Source organism: Mesoplodon bidens (assembly GCF_964165515.1).
Source record: "Mesoplodon bidens genome assembly, chromosome: 1".
Lineage (NCBI taxonomy): Eukaryota > Metazoa > Chordata > Mammalia > Artiodactyla > Ziphiidae > Mesoplodon > Mesoplodon bidens.
Window position 1 is genome coordinate 117,364,819 of NC_138176.1, and position 17,227 is coordinate 117,382,045.

At 40.1% G+C, this 17,227-nt stretch overlaps 1 protein-coding gene across 2 annotated transcripts in view; it reads left to right on the top strand.

The window, feature by feature from the left end:
* ZNF37A (zinc finger protein 37A) overlaps nucleotides 1-17,227 on the top strand; it is a 57,815-nt gene that overhangs the window by 18,155 nt on the left and 22,433 nt on the right. For both annotated transcript variants that reach the window (XM_081250311.1, XM_081250312.1), the window contains exon 3: nucleotides 16,916-17,042. In XM_081250311.1, coding sequence (XP_081106437.1) covers nucleotides 16,916-17,042 — 127 coding nt within the window. The remainder of the gene's footprint in view (nucleotides 1-16,915; nucleotides 17,043-17,227) is intronic.

The following is a 17,227-nucleotide window of genomic DNA, read 5'->3' on the forward strand; positions in this document are numbered from 1 at the left end:
AGTAATGCCTCTAAATTTTTTGAATCCTTACAAATCATATGCCACTAAAGATCTAACAAAGAAAAATATACTTTTAATGATCTGTCAGCTGGTAACTCTGATTAGGTTCTCTCTCATCTTAACTGAAAGCAAGTATAGTCATCCCTTGGTATTTACAGGGGTTTGGTTCCAGGATCCCCTCTGAGGATACCAAAATTGACTGATGGCCTAAGTCCCTTAGTTGGCCCTCTGTATCTGCGGGTTCAGCATCCTTACATATGGAGGGTGACTGTAACTGAAAACCACTTGACTTGTAAAATGGTAAGTTCTCACTCACCAGTCAGTTGTTCCTTTCTTTGATGTGCTTGAGGGTTTTGCATCATGGGGATATTTCACCTTAGTAAGGTTTTCCATATTCTTTATGAGTATGTTTTTTGGTAAAGAACATGTATCCTGCCATTTTAATTCTAATATGAAGTACTCTGCCCTTTATATTGAGAATTTAACCTGTTTTCATTTCGTTATGGTTACTTATTTGAATTTATAGTAGCTTGACTTCAATAACCTGCAAAAAACTGCTCCTTTATATCTCTGTCCCCACCCCTTTCGGTTGTTGATGTCACAAAATTACATCTTTCTCTTTCTTTTCCTTCTTTCTTTCTTCCTTCCTTCCTTCCTTCCTTCCAGTATAATTGCTTTACAATGGTGTGTTAGTTTCTGCTTTATAACAAAGTGAATCAGCTATACATATACATATATCCCCATATCTCTTCCCTCTTGCATCTCCCTCCCTCCCACCACAAAATTACATCTTTATATAATGTGTGCTCCAAAATGAAAATGAATAATTCTTTTAAATGTCTTAGTCTCCAAATTATGTAGGAAAAAAAAGATTTCGAATTACAAACCAAAGTTACATTAATACTAACTTTTATTCTAAATTTAAAAAAACGTATAACTCTCTTAAATCGCATAGAAAAGATCAAGTACAGTTAAAAATGATTGCTATAGTAATACTAGTTCTATAATTACCTATGTATTTGCCTTTATTGGATCTTTATTTGTACGGCTTCAAGTTACTGTCTAGTGTCTTTTCATTTTACTTTGCAGGACTCCCTTGAGCATTTCTTGCAGGGCACATCTAGTGGTCATGAACTCGCTCAGCTTTTGTTTATCTGGAAATATCTTGGTTTCTTCCTGACTTTTTGAAGGACAGTTTTGCAGGATATAGTATTCTTAGTTGACAGGTGTTTTCATTTAGCCCTTGAATATACAGATCTGCTGTCTTCTGACTGCCAAAGTTTCTGATGAGAAGTCTGAAGATAATCTTAATTGAGGATCTGTTGTATGTGATGACTCTCTTCTCTCTTGCTGCTTTCAAGATTAACTCTGTCTTTTGAAAGTATGATTATAAAGCGTCTTGATATGGGTCTCTGATTTCATTTTACTTGGAGTTTGTCGAGCTTCTTGGATGTTTATATTCATGTATCATTAAATTTGGGAACTTTTCATTCAAATATTAGTTTGTCAAATATTTTTTGTATATTTCTGTGAATTTCTTCAAAGATTCTCTGTGCCCCTTTCTCTCTCTCTCCTTCTTCTTCTGAGACTCCCATGATGCGTATTTTGCTCCAGTTGATGGTGTTTCACAGGTCCTATATGCTGTGTTCACTTTTCTTCAATCTTTGTTCTTTCTGTTCCTCAGCATTGATAATTTCCATTGTCCTATCTTCAAGTTCACTGATTCTTTTTTTCTACCAGCTCAAATCTGCCTTTGAATATCTGTATGAATTTTTCATCTCAGTTATTATACTTTTCAGCTGCATAATTTCTTTCTGGTTTATTTTTAGGTTTTCTGTATCACTGACATTTCCATTTTGCTCACACATCATGTTCTTGACTTTCTCCACATCTTCTTCAAGTTCTTTGAGCATTGGTAAGACGGTGGTTTTAAAGTCTTTGTCTAATATATCTGCCATTAAGTCTTTTGCAGGGACAGATTCTGTTGATTTATATTTTTCTTTTTCATGGACCATACTTTCCTGCTTTTTTGTATACTTTCCTCTGTGTGTGTGTGTGTGTATAAACATGGAATTTCTGGCTCATGTGGCAATTTTATGTTTAACTTTTTGAGGAACAGCTAAACTGTTTTCCACAGTATCTTGAACCATTTTTCATTTCCACCAGAAATGTGTGATGGTTCCAGATTCTCTAATCCTGGCCAAAAAGTGTTTTCTGTTTTTTGATTATAGTTATCCTAGTGTGGGTAAAGTGGTACCTCATTGTGGTTTTGATTTGCATTTCCTAAATAACTAATGATGTTGAGCATTTTTTCATGATTTGCACATTAAAAAAAATCTTCAGAGAAATATCCATTCAAGTCCTTTACACGTATTTTATTTGGGCTGTTTTTCCTTTTTGTTGAGTTGTAAGAGTTCTATGTATATTCTGGATAATCAGATATTAGATACATGATTTGAAAATATTTTCATCCATTCTGGAGATTGTCTTTTTTCTTTCTTGATAAGATACTTTCATTTTAATTTTGATGAAGTCCAATTTATCTGTTTTTACTTTTATTGTTTATGTGTTAGTGTCATATCTCAAAATACATTACCAAATTTTATATTTTATTCTAAGAGTTTTATGGCTTTACCTCTTATATTTAGATCCATGTGGATTTAATTTTTGAATATGGTGTTGACATAGTTGTCTAACATCATTCTTTCCTTGAGATATACTGTTGACCCAGGTCCAGACTATTCTTTCCCCATTGAATGGTCTTGGCCCCCTTGTTGAAAATCAGTGGTCCAGAGTTATGTGTTTATTTCTGGATTCTCTATACTGTTCTGGTGGTCTTTGTATTTGTTTTTTTTAATATTATTTATTTGGTTGCATGGGGTCTTAGTTGCAGCAGGCGGGCTCCTTAGTTGTGGCTTGTGGGCTCCTTAGTTGAGGCTGCAGGGCTCATTAGTTGTGGCACGTGGGCTCCTTAGTTGTGGCATGCGAACTCTTAGTTGCAGCATGCATGTGGGATCTACTTCCCTGACCAGGGATCAAACCTGGGCCCCCTGCATTGGGAGCATGGAGTCTTATCCACTGCGCCAGCAGGGAAGTCCCTGGTCTTCATGTTTATACTTACACCAGTACCTATAGCTTTGTACTAAGTTTTGAAATCAGGAAAGTGTGACTGTTCCCAATTTGTTATTTTTGTTTGTTTAAGATTGTTTGTGCTATTTAGGACTGCTTGCAATACCATAATTTTTAGTATCAGGTTTTCCATTTGTGCAGAAAAGGCTGTTGGAATTTTAATAGGGATTGCATTGAATCTTCAGATCACTCTTGGTAGTACTGCCTTTTTTTTAAATATTTGTTTATTTGGCTGGATCTTTAGTTGCAGCATGCACGTGGGATCTAGTTCCCTGACCAAGGATCAAACCTGGCCCCCTGGCATTGGGAGTGCGGAGACTTAGCCACTGGACTGCCAGGGAAGTCCCAGTACTGCCATTTTAACAATACAAAGTCTTCCAATCTATGGGCATGGAATATCCTTCCATTTATTTAGGTCTTCTTCAAGTTCTTTTCACAGTTTTTTGTAGTTTTGCATATCCCTGGTTAAATTTATTACTAGGTATTTTACTCTACCGGATAATATTGTAAATAGAATTTTTTTTAATTTACTTTTTGGGTTGTTCATTGCTAGTATAGAAAAAAAAAAAACCTGATTGTTGTGTGTTGATTTTGCACTGTTATATAAATAAGTTCCTTTGTACCTTTTTTAAAAAAATAGATTCCACATATGAGTGACATATGATATTTGTCTTTATCTGTCTTAACTTTGCTTAGTATGATAATCTCTAGGTCCATCCATGTTGCTACAAATGGCATTATTACATTCTTTTTTATGGTTGAGTAATACTGCATTGTATATATGTACCACATCTTATTTATCTATTCCTCTGTCAATAGACATTTAGGTTGCTCCCATGTCTTGGCTATTGTAAACAGTGCTGCAATGAACATAGGCATGCACGTATCTATTCGGATTATGGTCTTCTCTGGGTATATGCCCAGGAGTGGGATTGCTGGATCATATGGTAGTTCTATTTTTAGTTTTTTAAGGAACCTCCATACTGCTCTCCATAGTGGTTGTACCAATTTACATTCCCACCAACAGTATAGATGGGTTTCCTTTTCTCCACACCCTCTCCAGCATTTATTGTTTTTTAGACTTTTTGGTGATAGCCATTCTGACTGGTGTGAGGTGATACCTCATTGTAGTTCTCATTTGCATTTCTCTGATAATTAGTGATGTTAAGCATCTTTTCTTATGCTTTTTGGCAATCTTTATTTCTTCTTTGGAGAAATGTCTATTTAGATCTTCTGCCTTTTTTTTTTTTTTTTTTTTTTTTACATACGTAGAGCTGCATGAGCTGTTTGAATATTTTGGAGATTAATCCCTTGTCAGTCACGTCATTTGCAAATATTTTCTCCCATTCTTTGGGTTGTTTTTCCATTTTGTTGATGGTTTCTTTTCTGTGCAGAAGCTTTTAAGTTTCATTAGGTCCCATTTGTTTGTTTTTATTTCCGTTATTCTAGGAGATGGATCAAACAAGATATTGCTGCGATTTATGTCAAAGAGTGTTCTTCCTATGTTTTCCTCTAAGAGTTTTACAGTATCTGATCTTACATTTAGGTCTTTCATCCATTTTGAGTTTATTTTTGTATGTGGTGTTAAAGAGTGTTCTAATTTCATTATTTTGCATGTAGCTGTCCAGTTTTCCCAGCACACCATTTTTTGAAGAGACTGTCTTTTCTCCATTGTATAGTCTTGCTCCTTTGTCGCATATTAATTTTTTTGTGTGTCACTTAGATGTGATTTACAATTTCACTTCCAAAGGTCCTTTTCAGAAGATGGCTTTTCAATGAATTTTGTTTTGTTTTGTTTTTGTATTTTTTTGCAGTACGTGGGCCTCTCACTGTTGTGGCCTCTCCCGTTGCAGAGCACAGGCTCCGGACGTGCAGGCTCAGTGGCCATGGCTCATGGGCCTAGCCGCTCCACGGCACGTGGGATCCTCCCGGACCGGGGCACGAACCCATGTCCCCTGCATCGGCAGGCGGACTCTCAACCACTGTGCCACCAGGGAAGCCATTTTCAATGAATTTTAACACAAAGTGTAGAAGTTTGTTAGTTTACTAATTCTACTTTTGTCATACATTGGCAATCTCTTTACTATCTAGAGACTAGATGTTATAAAATTGGGACCCATTTGTCCAGTATATACATAATATATACAGTAAAGTTAAATGAAATGCATATAACATATAGAGCAATGGGTAAGTTGAAATGTTCTAGTACACACTGGCAAAACATCTTTTGCCATCTTCCCTCCCACCTCCCTCAACCCAATGAACAAGCACAGAGTACACTGTTCAGAGGGGAGGTTTAACAATTCCATTTCCAAAGACAGTATTTCCCATCAGTTTTTAAAAGATATTTACAAGAAGCATTATTCTACTGCTTCTACTTTTAAATACATAAAGCACTTCTAAATATCTAGAAAGACTAGATATTTCACATAAGAACTTACTTGTGCACTATGTACATAGCACTGTTAAATAAAATTGCACGCATGTAACAATGGTTATAATCTGAGGTATCTTCTAAATATGACCATTTTGGCCTGAACTATTCCTTCCCTCACTTCCTTCTCTCCACCACCAATCCAGTGGACAAGTACAGGCATGTGTAATCTGAGGTGGTTGAGCAAATTCATATCCAAAAGTCATTTACAGAAGATAAGTTTCCCAAGCTTCCCTATGAATTTCAACCCAAATTGTACAAAATGTGCTAATTGTACTACTTTGTCATACACTAGCAACCTCTTTAACATCTAGAGACTAGATGTTGCAAAATTAGGACTCATTTGTCCATTATATACACTATATACACAGCAAAACAAAATACACATAACATACAAAAAATGGTTTTGTCTGAAAATGTCCAGGTACAAACACACTAGCATATTACCTTTTGCAATTCTTCCCCTCCCATCTCCTCCAAACCACTGAACAAGTTAGACAGTAGTATACTGCTCACAGAGGTGGTTTAACACTTAACATTCCCCAAGATAGTACTTCCTATGAATTTTAGCAAAAATATATTTACAGAGCGATATTTTACTACCTCTACATTTACCATACATTGGGCACTTATAAACATATAGCTGGACTAGATGTTTCAAATAAGGACTTAATTTGTCACTATATACAGAGCAGTCTTGAATAAACTGCACACATGTGACAGTTATAATCTGAAAGTGTCTTCATCATATGTGCATTCTAGCCTAAGACCAACCCCCTTCCCTTCTCTCCCATCTCCACCAACCCAGAGAGCTATAATGCCCAAGTTTTCAGAGGACAATCTTTCCTAGAAATTTTAACACAAAATGTATTATTTACTAACTCTATTTTTGTCATATTCTGGCAACCTTTATAACATCTAGAAAGACTAGACACGAACCCATGTCCCCTGCATCGGCAGGTGGCCTCTCAACCACTGTACCACCAGGGAAGCCCCAGTCTTTATTTTGAAGTCTATTTTGTCTGATATGCTTATTGCTACTCCAGCTTTCTTGTGATTTCCATTTGCATGGAATATCTTTTTGCATCCCCTCACTTTCAGTTTGTATGTGTCCCTAGATCTGAAGTGGGTCTCTTGTAGACAGTGTATATATGGGTCTTGTTTTTGCATCCATTCAGCCAGTCTCTATCTTTTGGTTGGAGCATTTAATCCATTGGCATTTAAGGTAGTTATTGATTTGTTTGTTCCTATTGCCATTTTCTGAATATTTTTGGATTTGTTTTTGTAGGTCTGTTTTCTTTTTCTGTTTCGTTCTCTTGAGGTTTGATGACTATCTTTAGTGTTATGTTTGGGTTGCTTTTTCTTTTTGTGTGTGTGTATCTATTGTAGTTTTTTGGTTTGCAGTTCCCACGTGGTTTTGATATAGTAGTCTATATAAGATTGTTTCAAGTTACTGGTCTCTGAATTTCAAATGCAATCCCCTTTTCCTGCATTTGTACTCTCCTCTTCTAATGGTTGCTGGTTTTGATATCATATTTGTGTGTGGATGATTTCCTACTTTTACTGTATCCTTCCCTTTACTGGTGAGGTTTCCCATTTGTGATTTTCTTATTTCTAGTTGTGGCCTCTTTTTTTTTTCCCCCTGCCTAGAGAAGTTTCTTAGAATTTGTTGTAAAACTGGTTTGGTGATGCTAAATTCTCGTAGCTTTTGCCTGTCTGTAAAGCTTTTGATTTCTCCATCAAGTCTGAATGAGAGCCTTGGTGGGTCAAGAATTCTTGGCTTTAGGTTTCTCTTTTTCATCACTTCAAATATATTGTGTCACTCCCTTCTGGCCTGCAGAGTTTCTGCTAAGAAATCAGCTGATAACCTTGTGGGGATTCCCTTTTATGTTATTTGATGCTTTTCCCTTTTTGCTTTTAAGGTTTTTTTCTTTGTATTTAATTTTTGTTAGTTTGATTAATATGTGTCTCAGCATGTTCCTCCTTGTGTTTATCCCGGATGGGACTCTCTGCACTTCCTGGACTTGGGTGACTGTTTCCTTTCTCATGTTAGGGAAGTTTTCAGCTATTATCTCTTCAGATATTTTCTCAGGCCATTTCTCTTTCTCTTCTTCTTCTGGGACCCCATAATGCAATTGTTGGTGCATTTAATATTGCCCCAGAGGTCTCTGAGACTGTCCTCAATTCTTTTCATTCTTTTTCGCTTTATTCTGCTCTGTGGAAGTGATTTCCACCACTCTATTTTCCAGCTCAGTTATTCATTCTTTCACCTCAGTTATTCTGCTATTGATTCCTTCTAGGATAGTTTTCATTTCAGTTATTGTGTTGTTCATCTCTATTTGTTTGTTCTTTAAGTATTGTAGTTCTTTGTTAAACATTTCTTGTATCTTCTCAGTCTGCACCTCCATTCTTTTTCCGAGACTTTGGATCATCTTTACTATCATTACTCTGAATTCTTTTTCAGGTAGATTGTCTATCTCCTTTTCGTTTAGTTCTTCTTTGGGTTTTTAGGTTGTTCCTTTGTCTGCAATATATTTCTCTGTCCTCTCATTTTGTCTAAATTTCTGTGCTTGTGGTTTCCTTTCTGCAGGCTTCAGGATAGTCGTTCCTCTTGCTTCTGGTGTCTGACCCCTGGTGGGTGAGGTTGGTCTAGGGGCTTGTGCAGGCTTCCTCATTGGAGGGACTGTTGACTGCTCTCTGGAGGGTGGAGCTGGGTCTGGTTCTTCTGGTGGGCAGGGCCATGTCAAAGGGTTGGTTTTGAGATGGTTGTGAGCTCAGTACAACTTTAGACAGCCTGTCTGCTGAGGAGTGGGGCTGTGCTCCTATCTTGCTGGTTGTTTGACCTGAGGCTTTCTAGCACTGGAGCCTTCAGGCTGTTGGGTGGGGTCAGGTCTTGGTGCTGAAATGGGGACCTTCGGGAGTGCTCACACTGATCACTATTCCCTGGGGCCTCCACTGCCAGTGTCCTTGCCCCCACAGTGAGCTACAGTCGATCCCCGCCTCCCCAGGAGCCCTCCAAGACCCCTAGATAGGTCTGCCAGGTTCCTTTGGAGGTACTGCTTTGTGCTGTGTCCCAGTGCACATGAGGCCTAGTGTGCACGCCCTCCAAGAGTGGAGTCTGTTTCCCCCAGCCCTGTGGAGCTCCTGCACTCAAGCCCTGCTGGCCTTCAAGGCTAAATGCTCTAGGGGTTTTTCCTCAGTGTCAAACCCTCAGACTGTCTTGGAGGGCTATTTTTTTTATTTAATTATTTTATGTATTTATTTTTGGCTGCACTGGGTCTTCGTTGCTGCACACGGGCTTTCTCTAGTTTTGGCGAGTGGGGGCTACTCTGCATTGCAGTGTGCGGGCTTCTCAATGCAGTGGCTTTTCTTGTTGCGGAGCACGGGCTCTAGGCGCACAGGCTTCAGTAGTTGTTGCACGCAGGCTCAATAGTTGTGGCTCATGGGCTCTAAAGTGCAGGCTCAGTAGTTGTAGCGCACAGGCTTAGTTTCTCGGCAGCATGTGGGATCTTCCCAGACCAGGGCTCAAACCCGAGTCCCCTGCATTAGCAGGTGGTTTCTTAACCACTATGCCACCAGGGAAGCCCTGCAGGACTATTTTTATGTGGGAAAGTCCGTGTAGCCTGCATGGGTTTAACATTTTTTGGTCCAAGGGCTGTTTTCAGTATGGGTGTCTGCCATCTTTTTCTTCAGCTTATGCTTATCACCTTGGTAAGAGGTGTGACTGATGTTTTAGTGACCAGATCCTACACTGGGTATTGAGTGGGGCCTCGTCTTTGCTCTGTGGTTGTCACTGCCCTGTTGGGGGTGGGGGGAGGTCTGCTCCCTAGCTGTTGTTGAAGAGGCCCCCCAGTCTGTTTCTTAGCTGTGTTTCTGATCCGTGGTGCAAGGTAGGCTGTATTGGACCACTTCCACTGGGAGAGAAGCCACTGAGTACACCTCCTCTGCATGTGTTTACTTCTGAGCATGCTCTGCTGTGTCACCTTTCACCTGTTGTCCGAGCTCACAAATTCCAATCTTATTGGCACTGCTTTCAGCCCCACCTTAACCGTGGGTATGCCAGCAATTGGCCCTCGTGTCTCTAAGGCATTGTTTTCACCAGGCCACCAGCATAGATCCACTGAGGTCAGTTCCCAGGACTGCAGTAATCATGCATCTGGAACCACTGTGGGCACTGTGGAGGCAACGCAGACTCTGGCCTGGCCAATCTCCCACGTGTACTTGCTCACAAAGTCCACAGCTGCTAAAGCTAGACCCATCTCAGCTGCAGGAACACTTTTTGTCCCTTCAGATGTTCCTGAGGTGCTGAGTTTACAAAGCCAGTCATGGGGGTGTAATTCCGTGGTTCATGCAGTGGGAGGAGAGATTTCAGCTCTTCTTTCTTAGTTGCACGGCTCCTGGGGCTCTGCTGTGGTTTCAGCCTCACCTCTGCACATGGGCTACCCACAGGCATCTGCTCCTGGGGCTGCCCTGGAGCACACGAAGCCCTCCCAGGGGGGAGGGGGCTGAGGCAGCAACCAGGGGCGCATGAGCCTGCCCAGGCAGGAGGTAGCCACTGACTGTGCCATGCGTGCCTGCCCAGGCGGGAGGGGCCCCCGGGGGCACACAAGCCTGCTCTGGCAGGAGCCCCTCCTAGTGCCCACAGAAGAAGTAGCCAGCACATGGGGAAAGAGGCAACAGTAGCAGCCCTGCTCTCTGTGTGTCACTCAGCAATGATGCTTCGTGTCTATGGCAGCCTGGGCTTTTTCCCTGAGCATTCGCAGTTACGGAGCTCCTCACTCCCACCCCTTCACGTTGTCTGCTTGCAGCCAACAGCAGTCCTCTTTTCGGATCTGTTCTCCAAGCACCCTGTTCCAGCACGCAGCCCCCGTTGTACTGGTGGACACACCTCAGCCTGGGGTGCACAGGGCTGTGGCACAGACCACCTTTATAGGTCTCACTCTGTCCTGCCTGCCACAGACAGATTGCTGCTCTCTCCTGCAAGCCCCTGAAGCTCCCCTTTTGTCCCACTTGATCTCGCCACTGGTTAGGGGGCTCTCGGGTGTGGCAACCTCTCCTCTCCTTTAGCTCCGCAACAGGGGTGCAGTCCATCCTGTTTCTGGGCTTTTTTTTTTCCTTTTGTCCTACGTGGTTACACGGGGTTCTTTCTTGTCCTTTTAGGTGTCTGAGGACCTCTGCTAGTGTTCAGCAGGTGCTCTGTGAGAATTGTTCCATTGGTAGATGTGTTCTTGATGCATTTGTGGGGGGAGGTGAACTCCACGTCCTCCTACTCCATCATCTTGACTCCTACCTCTCTTTTATTTTTTAGAGCATATTTAATACAGTTGATTTAAAGCCTTTGTTTAGGAAGTTCAATGTCTGGTCTTCTCAGGGACATTTCTGTCAATTTATATTGTTCCTTTGATTGGGCCATACTTTTTTCTTTGTTTTTTTTGTTTCTTTGTGTGCTTTTTGATTTTGTTGTTGAAACTGGACATTTGTGTATCATAATGTTGTAATTTTAGAAATTACTTTCTTGCTCTTCTCCAAATTTTGCTCTTCTTGATTGTTGAAGACTACAGTTATCCAAATGACTTTTCCAAACTGCTTTTGTTTGTTTGCAAAATCTGTATTTCTTATCTGTGGTCACTGAATTCTCTGTTCCTTTAGCTTGTGTTCAGTTAGTGTTTTGAACATCCATCATCTCATATAGGTACGACACTAAAGAAATAGAAAAAAAATTTTTGTCCTTGTGATGAGAATGCTTAGGATTTACTACTCTCTTAACTTTCATTTATAACATACAGCAGTGTTACTTATCTTTATCATGTTGTACATTACATCCCTAGTACTTACCTTATAACTGAAAGTTTGTATGTTTCGTCTACCTTCATCTAATTCCCCTTCCCCCTCCTCCCCACCTCTAGTAGCCACAAATCTGATCTCTTTTTCTATGAGTTGGTCTGTTTGTTTTTGAAGTATAATTGACTTACAGCACTATTTTAGTTCCTTGTATACAACATAGTGATTCTACATTTCTATACGTTTCAAAATGATCACCAGTAATATGTCATTTGTTACTATATGAAGATATCATATAATTATGTTCCCCACACTCTACATTTTATACCTGTGACTCTTTTATTTTGTTAACTGGAAGTTTGCACCTCTTAGTCTCCCTCACCTATTTCTCTCCTTCCCCTACCAACCTCACCTCTGGCAACCACCTATTTGTTCTCTTCACCTATGACTCTGTTTCTGTTTGGTTATATTTGTTCATTTGTTTCGTTTTTTGGATTCCAGATATAAGTGAAATCATGCAGTATTTGTCTTTCTCTGTCTGACTTATTTCACTTAGCACAGTACCCTCTAGGTACACCCATGTTGTAACAAATGGCAAGATTTCATTCTTTTTATGGCTGAGTAATATTCCATTGTGTACATGTGTATGTGTTTGTGTGTATGTATACACACACATACATACCATATTTTCATTATACATTCATCTTTTGATGAACACTTAGGTAGCTTCCATATCTTGGCTGTTGTAAATGATGCTTCAGTGAACATGTGGGGGGGGATGAGCGAATATCTTTTCAAATTAGCATTTTAATTTTCTTCAGATAAATAGCCAGTAATAGCCAGAAATGGAGTTGCTGGGTTGTATGGTAGTTGTTTTTAGTTTTTTGAGGACTCTCCATACTGTTTTCCATAGTGGCTTTACCAGTTTACATTCCCACCAACAGCGTGTAAGGGTTCCCTTTTCTTCATATCCTCACCAACACTTGTTATTTGTTTTCTTTTTGGTAATGGGCATTCTGACAGATGTGAGGTGCTATCTCATTGTGGTTTGGATTTGCATTTCCCTGATGATCAGTGATGTTGAGCATCTTTTTATGTGTCTATTGGCCATCTGTATATCTTCTTTAGATAAATGTCTGTTCAGTTCCTTGCCTGGGTTTAATTGGATTGTTTTTCTGATGTCAAATTGTATGAGTTCTTTGTATATTTTGGATGTTAACCCCTTGTTGGAGATAACTATTTGCAAATATCTTCTCCCATTCATTAGGTGGCCTTTTCATTTTGTTGATAGTTTCCTTCATTGTACAAAGCTTTTTAGTCTGACGTAGTCCCACTGGGTAGTTTTTGCTTTTGTTTCCCTTGCCTGAGCAGAATATCCAAACCATTGCTAAGATTGATGTCAGACAGCCTATTTATTTTTGAATTTTATTTATTTATACAGCAGGTTCTTAATAGTTATCCATTTTATACATATTAATGTATACATGTCAATCCCAATCTCCCAATTCATCACACCACCACCACCCCCTGCCACTTTCCCCCCTTGGTGTCCACACGTTTGTTCAGAGAGCCTATTTTTTGTTTGTTTTTGCCACACAGCACAGCTTACAGGATGTTAGTTCCCTGACCAGGGACTGAACTCATGCCCCCTGCAATGGAAATGCAGAGTCCTAACCACTGTACTGCCAGGGAAGTCCCCTGTGTATGTTTTCTTTCTTTTTTTTTTTTAATTAATTTTATTTATTCATTTTTGGCTGGTTGGGTCTTCATTGCTGTGTGCGGGCTTTCTCTAGTTGCGTTGAGCAGGGGCTACTCTTTGTTGCGGTGTGCGGGCTTCTCATTGCGGTGGCTTCTCTTGTTGTGGAGCATGGGCTCTAGGTGCACAGGCTTCAGTAGTTGTGGCTCGCAGGCTGTAGAGCACAGTCTCAGTAGTTGTGGCACGTGGGCCTCGTTGCTCTGAGGCATGTGGGATCTTCCCGGACTAGGGCTTGTACCGGCAAGTCCCCCTGCGTATGTTTTCTTATAGAAGTTTTATGGTTTCAGGTCTTACATTTAAGTCTTTAATTCATTTTGAGTTTATTTTTTATGGTGTGAGAAAGTAGTCCAGTTTTCCCAGCAAGAAGCTGTCTTTTCCCCATTGTATATTCTCACCTCCTTTGTGGTAGATCGTCTCATACACTTTAAATTGTCTCTAGATTACTTATAATACCTAATACAATGTAAATGCCATGTAAATAGTTGTAAGTAAAATGTAAATTCTATATAAATAATTGCTGGTATGTGGCAAATTCAGTTTTGCTTTTTGGAACTTTCTGGAGTTTTTCTTCCCCCAAATATTTTCATTCTGTGGTTGGTTGAATCTGTGGAGGTGGAACCTGTGCATATGGAGGGCCAACTGTATATTGATATGTTAAAAAAAAAAAAGTGTCCTGACTTTATAGAATGGCTGCACTTCAGCTTTGGTCTTCATGAACTGCAGAGTGGAGGTCCACCAAGGTGCCCTAGGAGTCAGTTACTTTGTCAGTGAGTTACTTTGCCAGTCATTCATCTTAGCACCTATGCTGACCCCTGGCCCTGGTTGGAGGGCTTAGAGATTGGTAGTCTCTGGCTGTGGTTGGAAGCTGCTGCTTCTGCCCACTTCTGTGCTTGTATAAATTGTAGGTACCATGCTTCTAGTTTCTTTTGTCTGATACTATCCACTTATATCACCCAGAAGTTGCATAAAATTGTCTTTCTGGTGTATTCTGTTATTGGCACATTTGTTTGTTTTACTTTTGTTTCTTCCACTTATATTGTTGGAGGCATCAGAGATAGATGTGTGTTTTAAGTCCACCATCTTTAATTGGAAGTGTCAGTTATTTGTGAAACTGTGTTATTATTTCCCACTATTCTCTTGTCATCTGGTTCTGTTCTTACATTTCAGAAAATTTCTTCTCAGCCTTCATAGCCTATTTTTCTTTTTTCTGCCAGCCTCTCAAATATTGGTGATCCCTCAGATTCTGTGCTGTTATTTTTTCTTTGCTGAATTTCTCTCCTCTGTGACCATCTGATTCACTCTGGTGACTCCAGTGACAGAGTTGCGATTTTCACCCAAATCCTTATTTTCATACTACACTTCTAAATTCCAGATTCATCTATCCAAACTTCCAGTTGATATTTCTACTTCCATGTTCTGAAGATATCTGGCATACTGTATGTCTAGCATCTGTTTCATTGTCACTATGCGTCTACCCTGCTCTTCCTCCCGTTTCCCCAGACTTGACAAGAGGTTTCCAGAGCCTCCAAGGCAGATCATGCAGACCCTCTGGGAGTAACTCTTCCTCTCTCCCTTTGCTCAGCAAGTTCCCTGTTTAGCATCTCTGCTAATAATATAGGCGACTCCTCTCTTAATACAGGCGATCCAGCACAGATATTTACAGCGTTGGGATTACAGCATGTGAATTGGCCAGTGGGCAGGTACCTTTCCAGGACATGCACAGGACTCAGATGTTGTTACAGAAACTGAAAGGTCCTCCTTAGAGCCCACTGGATATCAGTATTTTCCCTCAATCAGAATCCAGAATGAAAAGTTCCCCATCAGGTGTAGACTCTGGGATTGGAGAAAGTGTACACGTCTCCAGGGGAACTCGCACAGTAAATAGTGACAGATTGCAAACACTGCCCTCAAAAATATTCTCTCCTGCCTTCCTTATCTTGGTACAGCTCTGTCTGCAACAAGATCCTGAGAAAAGGCCATCAGCAAGCAGTGTATTATCCCACGTTTTCTTCATACAGCCTTATTTTGAGTTTCTGTAGCAGATGAAGGAAGAAAGCCAGAGTTTAGCACTTACACTGTTGCCTCCTGCTTGTCACAGGCCATCCATAGCACCACCTCCAGCCTCACCTTGGACTGAGCTGGAATGGGATTTTCCTGATGATAAAGATTCAAACTGGGAAATGCTAGGGCTGCCAAATCCTTTCATGTCCTATATACTTGACACTTCCTCCCTGCTGCTTTTTCTTCTGTATTGCTAGGTACAAATACTAGAATTATACTTGAAAATACAGCTGGGTGCACTGGAGAATCTATCATTTAGAACCACTCTGTTCAAAGGAGCATGAGTTTATAGCCCCTTTGGTTAGCTCAGAGTGCTATTATAACTCTAGGGAAACTTTGGAATTATTCATCTAACTACATTTAGTGTCACCTGTTCTCCAAATTTTTCCCCAAGCTGTGACTAGCTCTTCTTTTTGATCTCTCAATATAATTTTTGAGCCAGTTAAATTTTTCAGCATTTTGCTGCCCTCAGGAGAATGAAGCCTCAGAGGACATTGCTTCCAAGTACATTTTTTTACTTCCAGATTCTCTAGCCTTTTTAATCAGCTATGTTAAATCAACAGGCTAGTTTATCCTGGTATCAAACCCGTTTTTGATAGAAGGGGAAATGTTTATACTTTCCCATTTTCTTCTGTTAATACTTACGGTAATATCAAACTGAGCCTCACACATTAAATGATTCACTTGAAAAAAAAAACCAACTTTGGGATCATTGCTTCCTCGGCAACAATTAGTTTATATAACTAGGACAGAAGTATGTATTTCCATTTCACTATTGGCTTCATGGTATTCACAGCAATGACCTGGGGTGAGTGGAGATGGGGGAAGAGAGAGAGGCTGTGCCCTAAGGGAGTGTGCAAGATAATTCTGCATACATCATATACTGTCAGTCCTTTAGGGCATGGGAAGAAAATATTAGCTTGTTTATTTACATTTCTATCTGAAAAGTAAGAACAGAATTACGCTCTCCTCATATGTGAATTGACAGTATTTAATTTATAGATAAATATTAATAAAACTGGTGGTTCCTCAAGAATTTTATGGATTAGATGAGTGATGAAATATTTGGAGATCACCAACAGAATTTAAGCCAAATATATTCCCTAGTTTCCTCCCCTGAACCTTTTGCCCCTGCCTCTGCAGCCTTTATCTCATCACAGGTTCAGACCTGTTCTCCTGTCCTGCTGTACAGTCCATTGACTTGCCACATGTTGTTTCAGGTCTTCTTAACGTTTCTTGCAGTTTTGCCGCATATTTGCAAAGAAACTACTATTTATATTTAAGCACTGAAAGTTTTATCTGCTCAGTGAAATCCAGGGTGCTGACACTCTCACATGAACTTGCACAGAACCCCTTTATGATCTGTCTGCATTGTACATATTTGTGATATGGGTCCTTTAAGTCCTATGGTAGGTGTATATCTTTGTATCTTTCCTTATGAGAATAAACTCTCTGAGACCAGGAAGAGTATATTTTTCAACTTGGAATTCTCAAAAACTAGGACACTTTCAGGCACATAAAAGCATGCAGATATTTTTCCATTAAGTAATAAATTAATCCACCAATGGTATTTCTACCATGGTTTCTTGTTTAATCACAAAGTGTAACACAAAACATGCTATATAGTAGAGGTCCTTTGTAACATGTTGTGGTCAATTTTCAGCAGGAAAAATGGTAAGAATTAGTTTTAAACTTCTTTTTCCACATCACCTGACTCTGACCACTGCAGATTGAACAGAAGTGTGTTTTTCTAGGGATCACTGTCATTCAGGGATGTGACTGTAGGCTTCACCCAGGAGGAGTGGCAGCACCTGGACCCTGCTCAGAGGACGCTGTACAGGGAAGTGATGCTGGAGAACTACAGCCACCTCATCTCAGTAGGTAGGTAGTGCTTATTTCCCATGTAGACCCCCAGTATACATGTCCTTTCTTATTTACAGAAACCTGTGGAATTTTTGTAGAATATAATAATATTTAGTTTTGGGATTTACAGGCCAAGGACAATTTATCCCTTTTGGGTACCAGAAAGAATGTGTTATCCTCTGCCCCACAACAGGATGAGATGA